The 19,647-nt window shown below is 42.9% G+C and overlaps 1 protein-coding gene across 1 annotated transcript; it reads left to right on the top strand.

The window, feature by feature from the left end:
- Positions 1-5,018: 5,018 nt before the first annotated feature.
- On the top strand, positions 5,019-13,775 carry adrb1 (adrenoceptor beta 1; the record flags this gene model as incomplete). Its single annotated transcript, XM_080747007.1, has 4 exons — positions 5,019-5,332; positions 8,882-9,172; positions 11,024-11,216; positions 13,302-13,775. 4 exons carry the CDS (start codon positions 5,019-5,021, stop codon positions 13,773-13,775), a joined length of 1,272 nt encoding a protein of 423 aa, XP_080603133.1.
- Between the last annotated feature and the right edge of the window lie 5,872 nt (positions 13,776-19,647).

Below are 19,647 nucleotides of genomic sequence, written 5' to 3'. Positions count from 1 at the left end.
AAAATTAAACTGTTTGCACAAAAGTAAAGATGTAACTGTTTACACAAAAGTAGTGAAAACAGCAGATCTACAAGCACACAACGCCGTTGTGTGCTTGTAGATCGGCTGTTTTCTCTAGTTTAAATCCTTTTTTAAATGATAAATACAAAACAGTTTACAGTTTACAGTTTAGGCATTTAGCAGACGCTTTTAATCCAAAGCGACTTACAATAAGCAGATACAAAACATCACAAGATAATATGTCAGTACATCAACAGCAATATAACAAGTGCAAATGGATATCTATCTAGAAAAAAAAACACAATAAAATCAAAGTTCTAAAAAAAAAAAAAAAACGGTTTTGGACATACAAGGTTTCCACCCGACAACGACGAAAAATATAACTCATGTAATTGGCCCACTGTCTTGTCACTTGTCATGATCTGAAATGGCAGCAGCGCTATAGAGAGAGATCTCTCTCTATAGCGCGCAATGAGGGCCTCTCCAACTCTTTTTCCCGGGCTGAATCAGGGGCCCAGCACGTCCCTGGCTGTGGTCACAGATTATGACCATTTGAAGTGTTAAAAAACACACTCACTGACTTCTCGGGTGTCGTATCCTCTTAGATCAACAGCTTTTATAGTGAGGTCACACATAGAGTGGCAAGAAAGAGTTTTCTCTTTTGTTGTATGCAGTGGTGTAAAGTAACCAAGTACAATTACTTAAGTACTGTACTGGAGGTATTTGTACTTTACTTGAGTATTTCCAATTTCCAATACTTTCACTTCTACTCCCCTACATCAGGGGTTCCCAAACGTTTTTTTTTTGTCTCAGGGCACCACATGAATATTTGTTTTAATCCGAGGCACCCCTACATTATAATTTTCACTCCCAGCACCTTATATTTGTAGCATATCGTCGTTGTCGGGTGGAAACCTTGTATGTCCAAAACCGTTCGTTTTGTATTTATCATCTATAAAATGTACTAAACTAGTGAAAACAGCAGATCTACAAGCACACAACGCCTCGTGGTGCGAGGCGTTGTGTGCTTGTAGATCTGCTGTTTTCACTACTTTTGTGCAAAGGCCTTGTATGATGAAGCAGGGCTTTGCTTTGCGAAAACAATTGAGACTTGGAGACACAAGGTTTCTGCCCGACAGTGACGATTTACTTTGTTGGCCGCCCAGCACCCAAAATGGAACGAAGGCCGACATTTTATTTAGTTTTTTTTCCTAATGGCCGGCCTGGAATGAACCGGCCGTCCCGCTTTTCCCAATGGCCAGCACGTCCCTGCTCTGTTTATTTGAGAACCTTCATGACCAGTTACTTTGTAGATTTGTATTATTATTTCAGAACATGCATTAACCACTTCAGCCCTATACTGTACATACTTTTTGGCTTTTTGAAAATAGCCAATCGCATTGCGACGCATTGAGAGCTTGTAGATCGGCTATTTTCAAAAGATCTTTGCCCTACATTTGAACACTTGAAATGGGACATCTGCATAATGAGTAGGCCTACTTTTACTTTTGGTAGGCTACTTTAAGTACATTTTGATGCCAATACTTTTGTACTTGTCTTTTACTCAAGTAAATTATGAATTCCAGACTTTTACTTGTAAGGGTGCCCTCACACCAAAGTACCTATGAGAGTGGAATCCGCGTTCCGCCAATGCATTTCAATGAGAGTGAAGCGGTTTCATGCCAGCAGAGGATTTCTGCAAAAAACGCTCCCTTATCGTTGAAATGCATTGGCAGAACGTGGATTCCTCTCTCATAGGTATTTTGGTGAGGGCACCCTAACAGAGTATTTCTACATTACAATGTTGATACTTTTACTCAAGTAAAGTACCGAGTACTTTTTCCACCACTGGATGTATATGCTTGTCTCAAAGATTAAGCCATGCATGTCTAAGTACAAACGGCTTGTACAGTGAAACTGCGAAAGGCTCATTAAATCAGTTATGGTTCCTTTGATCGCTCCTCAGTTACTTGGATAACTGTGGTAATTCTAGAGCTAATACATGCAAACGGGCGCTGACCTCCGGGGATGCGTGCATTTATCAGAATTAGGATCCTACTTAAACCTTCCCTATCAGACTCACCTCACCGCTACTCACCAGTTAAGAGTGGGGTGGCTCAGAGTAGATGACAGAGTACAGCAACTTGCAATGGGCCTGGTGTACAAGATACACTACACCACTATGATACCCAAGTACCTATCAAAATACTTTATAAACATTAAGGATGTCCATAATTACAACACCAGAGGCAAAACCAACAAAGGGTCAAACTCTTTTTTCTGCTATACCACCAAAATGTGGAAAGCCTTACCGAAGGTCATAAAGGAGTGTGGATCACTAGCATCCTTTAAAATTGCCCTGAAAAACCACTTACAGGCAGCAGCCGTTCGCAACTGGTAAAAAAACTAACCTAGCCCAACCCTACCCTCCCCTGCCCCTTCTTTGTATATACTGTTTGTTTAGACTTACTGTTTTCTTTTTTGTTTTTCTTTACATATCTACTGCATAGTACTGTGTTCTATTTGTCTGTCATTCAATGTTATATGAGAAGATACTTCAATGGTTTCCAGTGGAAATAAGCTTAGTCTTTTCATGGATCTCCTTTTAGTAGACCTTGTACCAGTGAACTGTACCGTCATGAAACTGTACCTTTTCCTATGCAAACTTCTAATAAAGTCGTCAATCAATCAATCAAAGGCCTATGTGTCTTTTTAGTACGTCAGAAGAACAAATGTGTGGGCTATCCAGAGGATTTACTGGGTGTGACTATTGTCAGGGAGGGAGGGACCCCCATGCAGAAGCAAATATTTGAGTTACAAATGTGTTTGCTTTTAAAATTATATATTCAAAGATTTAGTCTTGGTTAAAGTAGCCTATACTCAAGCAGGTTGAATGCTTACTTCCTTCCTTGTCCCACTGACCAGAGCTGAAATGTGTCCTGTTTATTGTTAAAACAACATTCATTCATTAATTCTGCTCATTCATGGTAAAGGTGTGGGGCTCTGCGCCATATGGCTTTATGATGATGACGCAGCGTCATTACGCATGGAACGCAACGCCTGAATGGGGGGGGGGGAGAGCGAGAGAGAGAGAGAGAGAGAGAGAGAGAGAGAGAGAGGGGGAGAGGGGGAGAGAGAGAGAGAGAGAGAGAGAGAGAGAGAGAGACGCCATTGGCTGAGGACAGTGGTAGAAAATAACTAAGTAGCCTACATTTACTCAACTCAAGTAACCTACTGTCTGTAATTACAATTTTCATGCACATATAGTTTAGGATTACACTTTTTTTAAACAAATCTCAGAGGCAAATATATTGTAGGCCTACTGTAACTTGCACATCACAGTGTTTGAGATCTTTAGTTAGGCCTACAACTTACAAGGTTGTAGGTCTTTACTTAGTGCGGATTTATGAATGACAAACGTGCACTGTACGCCCTAACGCCCTATGTATATTTTGATGCCAATACTTACGTTCTGCTATAAGTCAAATTGTTTTTGCTTTCAGCCTATTGTAACAGACAGAGTATGTTTTATTAAATCGCCTATATCAAGTACAGGTGGAAATAAAGCAGCGTACTTGTTCCTATCATTGGCTGCGGAGGGCAGTGATGTCACCTTGTTCCAATGCAATGGCCCGGCATTACGCATCATCATCAGAGTGGGCACACAGACAGACAGACAGCGCGCTGCCACCGTGCCAGATGGAAGCGGCAGTGTTAGCAGCAACAATACGCGCACGGACCGGGGGGAGCAGATGGAAGTACAGCCTAACGGTGGGACTACACCAAAAAATGTGCACATACGCGCGTACTGTCCGTGAAGAGGCTCGCGTATGCGTAAACGCTCCAGGCTACACCAAGGAGGGAGTATATGTGAGGAAGACCAGATAGTCTGTGTACAAAACGCATAGGCGTGCTTAAAAAATAGAACCGATCCTATTTTTAGGGAATGCGTATCCGTGGTTCGCGCTATCCGTACGCCTGGTGTAGCCTGCTGAATTGACATACATTGGATCTATCCAAAACGCACATACGCGCGCGCGCCCCGCATACGCTCGCATACGCACTGACGCGCGCGAAACGGCTTGGTGTAGTCCCACCGTAATAGAAGCAGCATCACAGCGCTCTGCTCTGCCCTGGATCAGCGCTCTGCGGGCTGCCCAACAGCAGCGCTCATCACTGCGCCTAGAGAACAGACCATAGCTCTGATCTGCTCTGCTTTGGAGGAGTTCTATGGAACAGCGATAACTAGTTATTTTTAAGCCTTTTTTGGGGACCATTTTTCAGACAATATGTAGGCTTTTTGTGTTACACTTTGGATAGCTATTATTCGAAAATAGCTGACCTAGATGGCTAGATCTGAGCTGTGTTCGACTTTCTTTTGTCAGTGACAAAGTGAAAACTGAAAAAGCTTGATTTCATTTTTCCACCTGGAGCATTGATCATTACTGTAGTAGTGCTTTGACACAGACAGTCACCATATGGTTGGTGACTATAAAATACTTTCAACAGATCAGTCAGAGACTGATGAAAACCATGTAAAAGCGCTTCAAAAGCAGACACTGGTCGAAATTGACAGCCGAAAACCAAGGACAGTTCTTTTCGCAGCGAGCTGGTTAGTTAGAACACCCGGGACAACGTTTTAAATGTTTCTCAGACACTCATCGTCGGGACAGGGAGGACTGATCGGCGGCGGCGGCGGCGGGAGGACAGAGCCGGAGACAGACAGCCTGAGACGGGGACGCTCCTCCCGGACACACCGGGACGTTGTCTCTCCGTAAAGAGAGAGAAAGAGAAGCATGGATGGGGACATCGGCGGCGACAGCAGCAGCGGCGGCAGCAGCGCGCCGGGGCCGTTGGGCTCCATCCTCCTCAGCCTCCCGGGGATCGAGTGGGAGATCAACGACACGGACATCAGCGGCGGCACCGGCGGCGGGGCTTCGGCGGCGGGCTCCGCCTCGGCGTCGCCGGGCGGCGACCCGGCGAGCCCCGCCGGCCACCTGCAGTGGACGGCCGGCTGGATGAGCGTGGTGATGGCGCTGATCGTGGCCACCATCGTGTGCGGCAACGTGCTGGTGATCGCTGCCATCGCGCGCTACCAGCGGCTCCAGACGATCACCAACGTGTTCGTGGTGTCGCTGGCCTGCGCCGACCTGATCATGGGCGTGCTGGTGGTGCCGTTCGGCGCGGCGCTGGAGGTGCGCGGCGCCTGGCTCTACGGGGACTTCTTCTGTGAGTTCTGGATCTCCGTGGACGTGCTGTGCGTCACGGCCAGCATCGAGACGCTGTGCGTGATTGCCATGGACCGCTACGTGGCCATCACCTCGCCCTTCAGGTCGGTCCGGTGCGCGCGTGGGAAGGGGTTGTTTTTATTTTTGATTTAATCCACTGCTTTTCAACACTTTCCATGTCAAGGTCCATTGGTTATTGTTGGGCATTTGAGCCACGGACCACCATTTGATGAGATTTAGCCTCTCAGACCCAAAACCTAGATTATTTTTTAAATCGTTTGATAAGATTTTGTCCACAATTCCATGTATTGATGTTAGGACCACAGGAGAGATAACAGGCAAAGCATGATCAATTATTCTATTCTGTAGACTGTGTAGACTTTTTGTAAATTAAATAATATAGCCTACAGATGTTTAACAATAATGTAACTCTTGAGATGAAACCAAATGGACCCTTACGGGTCCATTTGGCTGGGGACCACCTGGAACCCCTTTAAGGACCACTGTTGGTCCCCGAACCAATGGTTGAAAACCAATGATTTAATCATTGATTGAATACGTTCACTAAGAGTTTGTAAACAGGGACAGAGGCAGCCTACGATTGTACAATGAATGCTAAAAGGATAACACAAAGTGGTCCTGTGGGTAGGCCTATAGGCTATTCAATTAATCAAGACATTTAAAAACAAATATGCCTACAATAATAGGTTATGCAATATAATGCTATAGAAAAAAATATATAGGCAAATAGGCTAAGCAGTGAGAAGTAGGCTATAGCCTATGTTTTAAAAAGTATCAATAGCCCTACTGCAATATTATAAGTAGAGTAAAAGTAGGCCTACAAAAGTATTGGCATCAAAATATACTACCAAAAGTAAAAGTAGCATACTCAATGTCCCATTTCACATGTTCAAAATGTATAACAATCTTTAGAAAATAGCAGATCTACAAGCTCACAATGTGTTGCATCAGGAGCTATAGGCCTATTATAGGCTAGATCTGCTATTTTCAAATGGCTGAAATATTTCAGTGTTAGAGCTGAAGTGGTTAATGTAGTTAACCTATGTTAATGAAAATCTACTGAAGTTTCTAGTGGAGTATTTTCCTCTGAGATAGCCTTAAGTAGGCTATAGGCTACAGTAGGCTACTTGAGTAAATGTACTTAGTTACTTTACACCACTGGTATCCACTGGTAACTGTTCATTAAGGATGCATCATGCAAGAGTGCACCTCGATGTGAAATTGTCTTTTTTATTTTATTGTGTGAAAATGTAAAATCATAATTTTATAAATTTTCACATGATGGAAAATGGTCTGAAATCAAGTAGGCCATACACATGATTTGAACATGGGTGGTGCATTATTATGTGAGATGAATTTACCCTTCAGTTTTATGCCATTTTGACTGGCTTATCCGTATTCGTTGTAGAAATGTTAGTAACATTTGTGATTAGGCCTTAAATGTCAAATGCTCAAGCACTTTCAAATCATGTAGAACATTTTCCAAAGCATAGCTTACAGTTATTATTTTTTTCTTTCTATCTTTTCCATTTCTTTTTCTTTTCCTTCTTTTGAAAATAGTCACAAAATACAGTCAGTTTAACATCCAGTTTTAAGTTAGTACTCAAGTCTAACTGTAAGTAGCTACTACAGTACTTGAGTAAATGTATTTAAAGTACTTACATTTTTACGTGTCCACTGTATTCAAGTCCAAGTCATTTTAAAATACTTTTACTTACTTGAGCATTTAAACCTTTCAATACTCTGTGGTACTTTTCGCTCAGCTACAATTATTTGAAAGCTACTGTTCTAGAAGGAGTTTGTAGAATCGCCCTAGTCAGGTCTTAATGTGTTTTAAAGGACAACTCTGCACTATAAATAACATCTACCGGTACGTTATCATCATTGTCCTACTTATATTGGTCCTAATTAAATGACTGTCCATGGGGTCTATTAGGCAGAAATGGCCCTGTCGTCCAGTTTCCCCAACAGACCTCATAGCATGGAGTGGAGCCCATAAGCCTACTGCTAGTCAAACAATTTGTTTTCATGAATCTGTTATTACAGTTTACAGTTTAGGCATTTAGCAGACGCTTTTAATCCAAAGTGACTTAAAATAAGCAGATAATACATCACTATAATAAGCAAGATAATATGTCAGAACATCAACAACAATATAACACATGCATAGGAATATCAATCTAGAAAAACAATAACATAGGGAGACCATGCACCTTGCAAAAAAACGAAAGTTTCTAAAAACCTAAAAAATGCCAACTAGCTTCATGTATAGTCAATGAGTGTTACAGTAGTGCTATGGGTTTCGGTGGAGTCTGAAGAGGTGAGTCTTCAGTCCACGGTGGAAGCTAGGGAGTGAGTCTGCAGTTCTAAGTGCAACAGGGAGTTTATTCCACTGTTTGGGGGCCAGTTATTAGTTGTCGTTGTACCTTGGTTGTCACACGAGCCACCATAGTCTGCTAAACAGATTTGATGCTGTTATGTGTTTTGCCAAGTCATGAAAAAGACACGCTGTGACTGGCCAGTCACTTGATTGGCAGTTGTGTAGCAAGAGGCTTATGCATGGGTTCTGCTGGGGAAACTGGACAACAGGGGCATTCTGCCTAATAGACCCCATGGGCAGTCATTTGGGATCAATATAAGTAGGAAAATAAACCTAGGTGTTATTTAGGGTGGAGTTGTCCTTTAAGTCTCTAGACTTCACCTATAAGCCCATAGCACTTATCGTAGCACTCGCCTACCCCCATAGCCTGATTTCAGACTCTGCACTGGAGCTGGCAGTCCACTCAGAGTGTGAGCGGGTCTATAGAGGGTATGCACGTCCACTGGGACCTGCCCCCATAATCTAGACTGAGTGGCAAAACATTCAAGCCTGCAGCCATACCCGTCTCAAAACATTGAGCAGCATGGAGCATTGGAGTTTGGAAGTGTTAGTTGCAAATCACTCAACGGCTCTGCATACCACCTGTTTCTAATTTGCACATAATGCAGGAGGCAGCAGGATGTTGTGTTGTTGAAAACGAGTGCTTCCAAACTCGGACACTTGGAAAAAGAATCCCCTGCACTGCTGCACAGAATGTCTTGACAGAAAGTAGCTCATGAGTCATGACATGCCTATGGTGGATTTTTATGAAACAAAAACGTTGCAGATGGAAAGAGAATAATTCAAGCTTTCAGTACAGCCGCAATGTTGGTGAGTTAACTTTGTTTAATACAATCATATAGAACTTTTCTGTTTGGATGTATGGGCTGTCAATGGCAGAAATTAGTTTTTTGCCACTCAGTAGGCGTGTTCCCACATAACTTCCAGCAACAGTGATGTCACGTGCATACCCTCTATTGCCTGGAGCCAGGCAACTACCGCCAATGACCATAGATGAAAGCTATAGATAGCATTTTTTAGGTTTTTATTTAAAGCTTTTTGACTGATTAGGTGCTCGGTCTACTTACGTTATTTATTTTTGTCTAGATTGATATTTCTATGCATTTGATGAAGGGTATTGATGTTGATGTATTGATGACCTTATTGTATTGATGTATTACCTTGCTTATTGTAAGTCGCTCTGGATTAAGAGCGTCTGCTAAATGCCTAAATTGTAAATTGTACGTTTCTAATCTTTCTCGTTGCTGTGCAGGTACCAGAGCCTGCTGACCAAGCCGCGGGCGCGGGCGGTGGTGTGTGGCGTGTGGGCCATCAGTGCCCTGGTGTCCTTCCTGCCCATCCTCATGCACTGGTCCAGGGACCCCCAGGACACGGCCTGCTACCGCGACCCGCACTGCTGCGACTTCGTCACCAACCGCGCCTACGCCATCTCCTCCTCCGTCATCTCCTTCTACATCCCGCTGGTGGTCATGATCTTCGTGTACGCGCGCGTCTACCGCGAGGCCAAGAAGCAGCTGACCAAGATCAACAAGTGCGAGGGCAGGTCAGTGACACACTTACAGATATGTCACGATTATGGCACTTTCACCTGATGATTTAAAGGACAACTTTGTTTTTTTTTTTACAAGGGTTTATATTTTCGATTGTAATTGGAGAAAAGAAAATATCGTCGTTGTCGGGTGGAAACCTTGTATGTCCAAAACCGTGTTTTGTATTTATAATTTTTAAAATGATTTAAACTAGTGAAAACAGACGATCTACAAGCACACAACGCCTCGCGGTGCGAGGCGTTGTGTGCTTGTAGATCGGCTGTTTTCACTACTTTTGTGCGATGGCCTTATATGATGAAGCAGTGCTTTACTTTGCGAAAAAATGTACACATTTGAAACTTGGGAGATACAAGGTTTCTACCTGACAGTGACGATATGTTTTCATTTACTGCTTTCTGTCGTTTTAGACATTTTAACGATTTTGATTTCAGTGGCTGGGGGCATGCGTGCAAGTGGCTAAATGTGTATTTTTAGACACAATAAGCCCATTCCCAAGCCAAGATGCACAGCAATCTTTCGTGGGCAGATGTGTCTTATGGGGGCTAGTAGTGTTACTGTAAATAGTAATAAAGAAATCGCCGGATTATTGTGTCTAAAAATGCATATTTATCCACTTGTACGCATGCCCCCAACCACTGAAATCAAAATAGCTAAAATGGCTAAAACGATTGAAAGCAGTAAATGAATACATTTTAACACTCATCTTTTCTTTTCTCTAATGACTATCTAAAATATTAACCCTTGTTGTAAAAAAAACAGAGTTGTCTTTTAACCATTGAAGATCCCCCGGCATCCGTAGAGTGGGGAAAGCAGATCGACAAGCTCACGAGGCGTCGCAGCACGACGCGTTGTGAGCTTGTCGATCTGCAGAATTACAGCGAAAGCTTTCCTCACAATAACAGAAAAAGATGTGTGTTAAAATGTTTTCATTTACAGCTTTCTATTGTTTTAGTGATTTTATTATTTTGAAGTGGCTAAATATGTATTTTTAGACACAATAAGCCGGCAATTTCTTTGTTACTATTTATTCCAGCCCCCGCAAGTCACATGAAGATTGCGGTGCATCTTGGGAATGGGCTTATTATTGTGTCTAAAAATACATATTTAGCCACTTGCATGCAAATCAAAATCGTTAAAATCACTAAAACGATAGAGAGAAGTAAATGAAAACATTTTAACACTCATCTTTTCTTTTCTCTAATGACCATCTAAAATATGAACCCTTGTTGTAAAAAAAAAAAAAAGTTGTCCTTTACATGTGTTAAATACTCAGAGTAAATGGTGCTTCACTAGGGGTGTAACAATATAGTAACCGCATCGAAATATCATTTTTAATTTAGTTAAGTTAAGTTAATTGAAAATTCGAAATGAAATCGAATCGTATCGTTTGATTTTGTATCACATCGAATCCGCAGTACAAATAATCGATTGTATCGTTACTACCTTCTTGTGCATTGTATTTAGCATTTTTATGAAGAAAAAATGAAAAATAGGGGTTTAATATAGCTACACTGGTCTATCGATAAATACTTGTAATCTCTGGGTTCATGGCAAGGTGTGGGTTTGTCCATATGTGTTCAAATACCATGTATTTGGGAGATAAAGACTGTGTTTACTTATTTATATCCATAATAATACATGTTTCCCTTAAAAACCTGCACTATCCACACCTTTCACACAGATTTCATTTCTTTGCCAAATAGTTACTATATCGATTTTAAATCATTGAATCGAATGAATGAACCAATATCGTCCATGTATCGTATCGTCAACCATGTATCGTGATATGTATCGAATCGCTATTAAAATGTATCGTTACACCCCTTAACCATCATGTGTTTCAGGTTCCACCACCCCAACCTGAACGGAGCGGCCTCCTCCTCGCCCTCCAAGGGCAAGAAGCGCCCGTCCAAGATCCTCTTCCTCAAGGAGCACAAGGCCCTGAAGACCCTGGGCATCATCATGGGCACCTTCACCCTCTGCTGGCTGCCCTTCTTCATCATCAACGTGGTGCGCGTGTCCGGAGCCGGAGAGCAGGTCAGGCAGGGAACTTTATCAGAAAATAATCTGGGAGTACAATTCCTTAACGTGATGTTTCTTCACCAATGTGACACATTTCACAAAGACTGATATTCTATTTTCAGGGGAATCTGTGTTAGCTGCTGAAAGTTGGGGTACCATTACCATGCTTTAAGTAGCATGTGAAGGGTCAAACTAGGGGCTTTTCATGATTCTGAATCCATAAGGCTTTTCCAGGTCATCAGAACTACCGGTAATTGTTTTGTGTTTGGGCCGTTGGGCCATTTTTAGCCCAAGGTGTTTTTTCCCGTGCAAAACAAATGCTTGCAATGAATTCAGAATCATGAAAACCCCCTAGATTGACCCACTTAAAGCAGATCTTTTTTATATTTCCTGCATAATAAGGTTAATGGTACCAGCAGCTGTCACAGATTCTCCTATAGGGAATAGAAATTTAATTTCAACATTTGTGAGATGTGTTACTAGACAACTTTACAAACACATTGGCGAAGAAAACTTTTGGTAAGGAATTCATCCTGATATACAAGCTCACAGAGTGCTGTGCTGCGAATTTGTAAATCTGCTATTTTTTGAAAATGTGAAATGTGAAATATTTTGACCCGATTCTATAAATGTCTTCTAAATCCTTCTCCTTAAATCCGTGGTTCTCAAACTTTTTCATGTGAAGGACCCCCAAAATGACATGCATTTGGCCGCAGACCCCCATCTCAAAATATATTGTTCCAGGGACCACCCCACCACCCAGAAGCAGAGATTTGAGTTACAAGTGTTCGCTTTTAAAAAGTTATATTCAACCAACCAATTCCATGTTAATCCCTTGGTTGGTGTCCGTTGCAGTATGTCCATTCTTCAGGTGCCTCTGTTTGATTGTTGGTTTAGTTAACCAACCAGTAAAACTAGATTCTTACCACTGGGCAATGTTGTACGTTTGCTTTCAAGTATTTATGGTACGTTTTTAATTATTTTATTTTGTTGCCAAGTGGATTTTACACATTAACAATGTGAGAACAGCATGTAATTGTTTTAGTATGGGTCATAATAGTCGTCTGCACTCGATGCCGCCCTGTCGAGCTTGTAGATCTGCTATTTTTCAACAGCTGAAGCAGTGGTTCTCAAACTTGGTGTCGGGAACAAGTGGAGTCCCCAGATTATTTCTTTCCCTTCCTCTCACTCAATGGTAAACAAACCAACACACAGTATAAGTGTATACAGGGTATCTGCACATGTATAAAGTGACAATTAAAGGACTTTCAAGACTTTTAATACCAAACTGTCAAATATTAAGTAAGCAATAGGCGAACATGTTTTCATATTGGGAAAATAGCAGATCTACAGCAGATCTATATTGGGAAAATAGCAGATCTACATGCAAGGCGTTGTGGCAAGAGCTGCTATTTTTCCACAATATTTATCTGTGGAACTCAGTCACATTAATTAAAGGACAACTTTAGTTTTTTACAACAAGGGTTCATATTTAGATTGTAATTAAAGAATAGAAAGATGAGTGTTAAAATTATTTAATTTACTTCTTTCTATTGTTTTAGAGATTCTTATTTCAGTGGTTTGGGGCATGCGTACAAGTGGCTAAATATGTTATTTTACACAGAATAAGCACATTCCCAAGATACAACGCAACCTTTCATGGTTGGATGTGACTTATGGGGGCTAGAAGTGTTACTGTAAATAGCAATAAAGAAACTGCTGGCTCATTTTGTCTAAAAAGACATATTTAGCCACTGGTATGCATGCCCCCATGCGTACGCATGCCCCACATTTTAGCACGGTAAACGCGATAAAACAATAGAACGAAGCAAATGAAAACATGTTAACACTCACTTTTTCTTTTCTCTAATTACAATCTAAAATATGAACCCTTGTTGTAAAAAAACTAAGTTTTCCTTTAAATGTAATACCTACAATTCCAAGTGCTTGTCAGGGTGGGGGGGTCCCCAGTTCAAATTATGTTTATTTTGGGGGTCACGGCCTAAAAAGGTTTGAGAACCCCTTAGTTAAATCAAAATAACAGTTTAAAGTGGTTCCGGGTCTTAACAGGGTGTTATAATATCCCCCCTCCACTCCCAGGTGGACAAGAACCTGTTTGTGTTCCTGAACTGGCTGGGCTACGTCAACTCCGCCTTCAACCCCATCATCTACTGCCGCAGCCCGGACTTCCGCCGCGCCTTCAAGCGTCTGCTGTGCTGCTGCGCCGCCGGGCCGCACGACGCGTCGGACCGCCGCCTGCACGTGGTGGTCAGCTCCTGCGGCCTGGTGTCGCACTGCGCCGGGGGCGGGGGCGGGGGAGGGGGGACAACCGGATACGGAGGAGGAGGGGGAGGCGGCTGTGGGGGGTTCGCCAGGAACGCTACCAGCACCACCCTGGACCTGGAGGACCCCGGGTACCCTGGGGACCCTGGGGACCCCGGGGGCCCCCCGGGCGGCGGGGGGACGTGGTCGGACTGCGAAGAAGAAGAAGAAGAAGGTCTGCAACGCCACGGCAGCGACTCGTGCATCCTGGACACCGGCAAGCTGTCGCCGCAGTCCGAGTCACACCTGTGAAACCTGCGGTCGCCGCATCCTAGAAATTCATTCTCAATGAGAGGCGGGCGGTTATGTTGGCGGCCCCGTTGAAATCCCTGCGAGCGAGCGAGCTCGTTCGTTGGTGCATGCGCCCCCTGGGCGGCGAGAGCTGGATTGTGGTCAGCTTTTTATTCCACGCTTGGCGCACTAGCGCACTGGAGGACAACAACAGTGGCCGCTAGGCATAATATCGCCAGGAGTTTACTCGCCGAGCGATTGTGTTTGCGTCTGCACGTGAGAGAGCGCAGCGCTGGTCCCCACTGATCCAAGCGGGAGCCCTATTTTTTCATCTGAAAGGCACTTTAGACTTGCATTGTGGTAAATCGCCGTGTAGCCTGGAATCCAGACTGATTCGCTATATAGACTGTTTTCCTTTCCTTTCTTGTGGAGGACAGCAGTCAGCCATGGCTGCGGTGCAACCCTAGTCTGTTGACACGTTGGGACGAGGAGTTACTGTACAAAGATGTTCACCAGAAGTGGATCAGTGCGTGTCTGGAAGTGAATCCTGGACACCACTAAGCTGTCGCTGCAGTCCCCGGTCCCACCTGTGACGGTGCGTTCAAACCTGGATTAGTCCGAGTGGCGTGACTATGTACAAAGTGAATGCAAAGACGAGCCGATGCGCAAACGATACGAACGGGGTGACTGGGTGAACGTAACTTTTTATTTGAATGGAGTGTGCAAATGCAACCAAATTGACCCTTAACAGAAAATGTGCACCAAAACGGATGGTTTTGTCCGGACGGACGAAGAAGTGGGGTTTGTTTATGGACGCTTCAAAAACACTCGACTCCGTTTGTCATCTATTGAAGGGCCTCTCACTGGAAGAGTGAGCTACATGTGAGCTGATTCCTCACACCTTTTATGTTTCACACTGTTCCCAGACGCGAGGTGGAGCGTTTTCAAAGACCTCCACCCTGAGTGGTGGTGTAACATTTTGGCCTTTTTAACCCCCCCAAGAAACGCTGTTACTGTCGAAGGCACATCCGGTAAGAGAAGAAAAGAAAATGTTGGTTTTCGTCAGGGAGCGCTGTCGTGTAGACGGGGCCTGAGAGTATACAAATGGAACCAAATGGACCCGTAAGGGTACACTATCAGAATTAGAGACCTGGATATAAGGATATATTCAGAACCCCCTCAAGGACCTTCCTTCACTGGACCAACCCCTATTTAGACTAGAGAACCACTTGGCTTGGATGGGAGTCTGGGCATGGCCTGGGCATGGCCAGACTAAAATCACTGCAGAGGGCAATTTACATTATTTTTGCCCTGGCAGATTGGTCTGGTTTCCAGGCTAGCACAGGACGAACAGGACATTCTTGGATGTACTTTGACATGGTTAAAAGTGTACCTTGGAGACTTGAAGTCACACCTGTTTTACTGGTTACTCTTTCCAGCCTTTTGTGTTTTAAAAGCACTTTGTGCAGTTGCTAATTAATGCAGTGCAAATAGTATAGTAGCACAGATTCAGTATTGAACAATATACAGTTTAAATAGGCTTCTGTTCACAGCAGCCATTATCGGAAAGAAGTCGGGCCCTCTTCCTTCACAGGTGTTACCAACGATAATTGATGAAGGCTCTGTTCCATTCTGCTCAAACAGAGTTAGTGTTACCAATGATACTAATGAAGGCTCTGTTCCATTGTGCTCAAACAGAGTCAGTGTTACCAATGAGACTAATGAAGGCTCTGTTCCATTCTGCTCAAACAGAGTCAGTGTTACCAATGATACTAATGAAGGCTCTGTTCCATTGTGCTCAAACAGAGTCAGTGTTACCAATGATACTAATGAAGGCTCTGTTCCATTCTGCTCAAACAGAGTCAGGGTGCTGATATTGTTGCATGTTGGCTGCACTAGTCTGGGGCCTTAGGGGGATAAAATGGTCATTTCGTGCAAATCAGTCTAAACGCGCCACATTTTGCTCAGGTGTACCCCAGTGTACCCACATTCCTTGGGCTACATATGGGCCCCACAAAACTGTGAAAAGTGATGACACATCACATTTTTTGGGGCCATTTTTAGCCCAAGGAAAGTTTTTCCCGAAGGTCACCGACTCAGGCGCCCTAGCTCTATCATTAGAGCATGCCCAGGGCTACATCTGTGAAAAATGTGTCGCTTTTAGACTGATTAGCACAACATGACCATTTTATCCCCCTAAGGTCTCAGACTACACTGGAAACACTATGCTACACCGGTGGGTCTCAAAGTGTGGTCCAGGGACCCTCACGGTTCCCTGATGGGTTTCAAATGTACCCTTAGGGGTGTGTAACTCTGAGAGTGTTTAACGGGTCCATGTGTAAACTCAGAGCTATGGGGGTCCTTCAGATTACCATTACCAGACCTCTTGAAGGAAGTAAACAAGAGGACCAATTTGTTTCCATTATGGCTGCTGTGCTCAGAGCCAATAGATTTACGCTCTCTCTCTCTGCTTAAAGGAGCACTCCACCCATTTTCTACCTTATCTTCATTCATTACACGGCTTGGTTGAATGCTTGATTCTGATTGGTCAGTCGCTGAAATCAGCAGTGTGTTATTTCTTGATAACAAGAAAAGCCAGATGACAGTAAAGTAAAGCCATTCAAATAAATATGAAATTAAAATATTGCAAAAAAAAAAAAAAAAATAGTTCACCCCCCAAAACATGCTTGCTATCAATCACTCAACCCATGGAAATTTTAATACGTGGATATTTTGTGTTTTTTTTTCTCGCATTCCTACGCCAATGATTTGCTGACCAGAAGTGGTTCCCTATGGAGACACAAAGAGCCTTTTCAAATGATTGGCCTAGGATCTTTTTATTGTGACCGTAGTTTACTATCAGAACCGTCACATCTTTTCCGTGTCTGTCTGGGTAACGCTTGTCTTTTTTGTTGATTGACTCTCACACTCTGACATCACGCTCTGACATCGCTGTGATGTCATGGGAACCAAATCCCATTTATGCCCCTATTTGGAGACATGGAGATCCCTGTGATGCCAGGAGAACCAAGTCCCTTTTATGCCCATATATGGAGACATGGAGATCCCTGTGATGCCAGGGGAACCAAATCTCGTTTATGCCCATATACAGTATATATATATATATATATATATATATATATATATATATATATATATATATATACTGTATATATATATATATGGAGATCCCTGATTTCATCAATATTAAGCCCATATCTGTAAATGCCAATATATAATCACTGTGATGCCAGGGGAACCAAATCCCTTTGGCCAGACGGCCCAGACATGGCGCGACCTCGCATTTCGCCCTTAGGCGTCTTACTGGTATAAATATACTGGTATATACTGTATCTCCATGAATTCAAGTCTCCATGGTTTGAGTAATCAATCGAAAAAAAAGTCATTTTACCCCTAAACAGGCTGGAGTGCTCCATTAAGGGACCGTTTATTTATTGTTTTCCAATAACAGTGTTCATTATCCTTAACAAAACACATTGGAAAGGTATTTTATTGGCGTTACTGTCAGGCTATAGGCTACAATGTCGTACAGCCGCCGCGTGACCAAGTGCAAATTGTACGAAGGTGAATTTGTTTATATTAAACATGTTTATGTAAATAGACGTAATGGTATTTATTATTAAGCGCTTTTTACAAAGGAAAGGAAAATACGGGCACGCGTGGATGTGATGTGAAGTTATATGAGGGTCCCCCCCCCCCCCCCCCCCCCATGATCCTTTGTTTTGTGCACTGTTGTTAGCAGGGGTGTCGCACCACATTCTGGGCCCTGAGTACAAGGATTCACTGCTGCGGGCCCCCCACTGAATGTTCTTCATAGGGGGAGGAGGGGGTTTAAAGGGATATTACACTTTCAAAGTCATTTTATCGTCTAATCAGGCTTTTATGAACACCCTGAACAGTTTTTAATTTGCTTGATTCAATATTTAGATATTTGATGTAAATGTTACCAGGCCCGACACGCCCAGGCCCTCTCCCCACACACACCCATTGTAACTTCAAACTCCATTTTAACCATGATAGATTCATTAAAAACACCCGTTGTTTTTTCTGTTGACTCATACTACCCTCCTAATACGTGAGCAGGCCGTGTTTTTTCGATAACTTTTTTCATTAATCTTTAATAATTATTTGGGAAAATGAAAAATATTTAATACAAAAATGGATTATTAAAAATAAATGAAAAAGGTTATCGAAAAAACACGGCCTGCTCACATATTAGGAGGGTATTATGAGTCAACAGAAAAAATAATGGGTGTTTTTAATGAATTCATCACGGTTAAAATGGAGTTTGAAGTTACAATGGGTGTGTATGTGGAGAGGAACTGGGCCTGGAGGGCCTGGTAACATTTACATCAAATATCTAAATATTGAATCAAGCAAATTAAAAACTGTTCAGGGTGTTCATAAAAGCCTGATTAGACGATAAAATGACTTTGAAAGTGTAATATCCCTTTAACCCATTTAGACTGGGAACCCAATATTACGCATTATTTTGTGCTTTAGCTATTGAAAAATCAAACCTCGGTTCGAAGTGGAGCGGTGAATCTGAGCAGCTATACCCTGTGTGTGTTGCTAAATGCCTAAACTGTAAACTGTGCCTGTGAGTGAGTGGTGAGTGTGCCTGGCCTGCACAAAACAGCACCCCTCCTTTAACTAGTGTGTTGTGTGTGGCCACTCAAGGTATTGCCAGGCTACGGACACGGCCAGCCAGCCACCCACCCAGCCACCCAGCCACCCAGGGACATACCCACGGACATACCTGTCTATTGGGAGCGCTTTCACCGCTCCAAAAATAGCAGATATACAAGCAGATATACGAGCTTGTAGATCTGCTATTTTCTATTTTTTTTTTACATCGTGAAAATGTCTTTAAATATTTCAACGTTTTTTTGAAAAACCTATGTTTTATGTCAGTGGTGCTCAAACCTTTTCATGCGAAGGACCCCCAAAATGATATGTATTTGGCCATGGACCCCCATCTCAAAACATTTAGTTCCAGGGACCACCCAGAAGCAAAATTTGCAAATGTTCACTTAAAAAATACATATATTCAAAGATTTGCACACATTTTCAAAAATAAATCAGAAATAGCAGATCTACGAGTGCCGCGCTGCGAGCTTGTAGATTTTCTATTTTTCAATTGCTAAAGTATCAAATAATGAAGGTCCCTCCACCTTGGGCCCTGGTAACTCAGTCCCACTCCCCCCCCCTTGTGACGCCCCTGACTGTTATGCCTCTCTCTCTCTCTCTCTCTCTCTCTCTCTCTCTCTCTCTCTCTCTCTCTCTCTCTCTCTCTCTCCCCCCCTCCCCCATTAGAGTTGTATGGTCATTGTCAGTTGGTGTGCTGACTGGAGAATAATAATAAAAAGCAGACGTCAGTCATACGTCACTGTGAAATCTGTCACAAGTACTTTTCATTTCATTATTACAGAGCGCATAAGTACTGTGCTCTGTATAATTGAGTACAATTTAATTTACCCTCTACAAATTACTATTCATTTCATTATTACAGAGCGCTCAAAGTACTGTTATTGCCTGGGTAATGCATGTAGGTGACTGGGTGAAGACTGTATCCCTGAAACGGCTGGGATTCTGGGAATGTATGTACAGTATGTATGTGTGTATGTACGTATGTATGTAGGTGTCCCCCTACAGCCAATGAGGGACCAGCATTCCTGGAGTTTGGTATATACTGTAAGAGCGGTCTTGGTAATGTCTTCATTAACGGGTGATAGCTGGGAGGGAATTCGTAAATATTGGGCACTTGGTGACAAGTTTTTGATTTTTGGTATGGTGTTAGGTATGGGTATAAGGTTTTCAAAAACCATCGCAAACAAATTGGGCTTGCCCCCTAGTGGTCTGTTTGCAATGA

The sequence above is a fragment of the Nannobrachium achirus genome (assembly GCF_963921795.1).
Source record: "Nannobrachium achirus genome assembly, chromosome: 18".
NCBI lineage: Eukaryota > Metazoa > Chordata > Actinopteri > Myctophiformes > Myctophidae > Nannobrachium > Nannobrachium achirus.
This window is presented reverse-complemented; position numbering and strand designations above follow the sequence as displayed.